At 41.0% G+C, this 2029-nt stretch overlaps 1 protein-coding gene across 1 annotated transcript in view; it reads right to left on the bottom strand.

The window, feature by feature from the left end:
- The window catches only part of PPA2 (pyrophosphatase (inorganic) 2), a 92876-nt gene that overhangs the window by 58222 nt on the left and 32625 nt on the right, over positions 1 to 2029 (bottom strand). Inside the window, exon 6 of the mRNA XM_012655132.1 lies at positions 1012 to 1098. Within this exon, the coding sequence (XP_012510586.1) occupies positions 1012 to 1098 (87 nt within the window). The remainder of the gene's footprint in view (positions 1 to 1011; positions 1099 to 2029) is intronic.

The following is a 2029-nucleotide window of genomic DNA, read 5'->3' as shown; positions in this document are numbered from 1 at the left end:
GAGAGCAGGTTCATTGAAGTAACAGGGGAGATGGAAACAACTTTGCAGTGTGTTGGATTCAGTGGGAAGCAGGACACGGGGGTGAATGCTGAAACTCTTTACAAGTTTTCACACCAAGGGGAAGAGGAGAGGTAGCATTCGGGAGGAAGCCAGTGATGAAAGAGAAGGGACAAGAAACTATCATTCAAGAGGTCAGAAGGGACAGAATCTAGAGCACCGGGGGAAACCCTGGCCTTGGAGAAGAGAGACAACTCTCGTAGTAACAGAAGGGAAGAAATAGCGTTTATAGGCACAAGTAGTTTCTAAGTCTGAGGGGGAAGATGAGGCCGTTCTCATTTGCTGGTTTCTCTTGAGCTTCACGAAATTAAAGACACGACATTCCGCTAGGAGTGAGAACAAGAAGGGAAGAGTTGGATGTCTGTGGAGGACAAGAAATATCAGCAAGAAATGCGCTGAAACAGAAGACCTGCCCGAACACACACAGAAGAACTGACAGGCAGCATCGGCCTACGAGACTGTGGGCTTTGTCTCTCCCCAGTAGCACCTGGCATCCTAGAAACACGTATAAAAAAAGAAAAAGTCCTAGTTGACCTTCGTGAGTACTGAAGCTTTTATCTGAATCATGTGCAAGGAAGCTAAAGATAGAACTTGGCAAACTTCTTCTATAAAGGGTCAGACAATAAATATTTTAGGCTTTGAGACAAACGCTCTCTGCTGTAACTCCTCGCCTCCGCCGCCGCGGTGCAAAAGCGGGCCTCGGACAGTGTGTGCGTGAATGGCACCGCTGCGCGTCTATAGATGCAGGTGGGTGGCTGCATCCAACCTGTCGCGGGGCTGTAATTTACCAACCCTGGTTTAAGAGAAGGAAGTAAAGATAAAAGAAGAGACTGATACCAGACCAATCAATAGGCTTGAACTTGGAAGAGCTGAAGAACTAGAGGCCTAAATTAAATTTTATGGCATGAATAAACCAAAACACACGTCAGAATTAATACAGTCTATAAACCAAACCTTTGAGCCTATTTCACAAACATCAATAGGATCATTATCTCCACAGCAGTTTGTGCTCTTATCTTTTTGATGGGGATCTTCCCAAGTCTAAAAAACAAACAAGAGGCAGAAATATAGGTTAATACCATAATATATCTTAATCTTTCCACATAATCATGAAGTTTTATAGACAGCCATAATTCAAAAGCAGAAGTCTCAGAAATTACATAGGCTGAAAGCCAACATGCCAGTATGTCCCTAAAGCATCGGAATTAAAATAGATTTACAGTATTTCCTGCCTTCAACTCTCATTTTCTGGACAATCACATCTGAAAGTGGGTGGCATTTCCAGACATGCTCTTCTTCAGAGCTTCAGGGTGGATGCTGCCATGTCTTGGCCCTTGTGTCCGCGTCTGTGCTGACTGCCTAGGCTGTGGCTCCCGCCATCCCCCGCTTCCCTGACACGGCGAGTGCACTGTGTCTAAACTTCCTATTCTTTAAATGACTTTTACTAAAAGAAACCCAGTTTTCGCTTCATAAACTAAAGAACAAGACATTGTCTACTAAAGAAAAGAAAAACCTATTTTGTCTCATTTCATTCCATTTAAAAAATCCTCTACCTTCGCTGCCCAATCTCAAGACCTTGACAAAAACATGAACAGATGTCAATTCTTTAGTTTCCTGGCAAAGTTATAACCTGGAAGGAAGGTTATAGGTTATAGGTTATAACCTATTTTGATTACAAAATATATAGATGGGCATTTTTGTAAATAAATAGCATAATATAAATTTGACATCAAGTTTAGATACCCATGAGGCACTACCCATCCCAAAAAGCCTCAAAATTGTCTGATTCTAAATAACATTGTAGAAGTTCCCTAAAATTATTTGCTTCAAATTTACATTATAAGGGATATAGAAACTGTTCCATCTTAAGATTTAGTTTATCACTGTTATCTAGGATTTCAGACTATCCAAGTTTATTCATTCTAACTTTATATAGATAATTAAAAATGGACTCTTACTTACAGCTAAATCC

Source organism: Propithecus coquereli, unplaced genomic scaffold (assembly GCF_000956105.1).
Source record: "Propithecus coquereli isolate 6110/MARCELLA unplaced genomic scaffold, Pcoq_1.0 Scaffold46, whole genome shotgun sequence".
Classification (NCBI taxonomy): Eukaryota; Metazoa; Chordata; class Mammalia; order Primates; family Indriidae; genus Propithecus; species Propithecus coquereli.
This window is presented reverse-complemented; position numbering and strand designations above follow the sequence as displayed.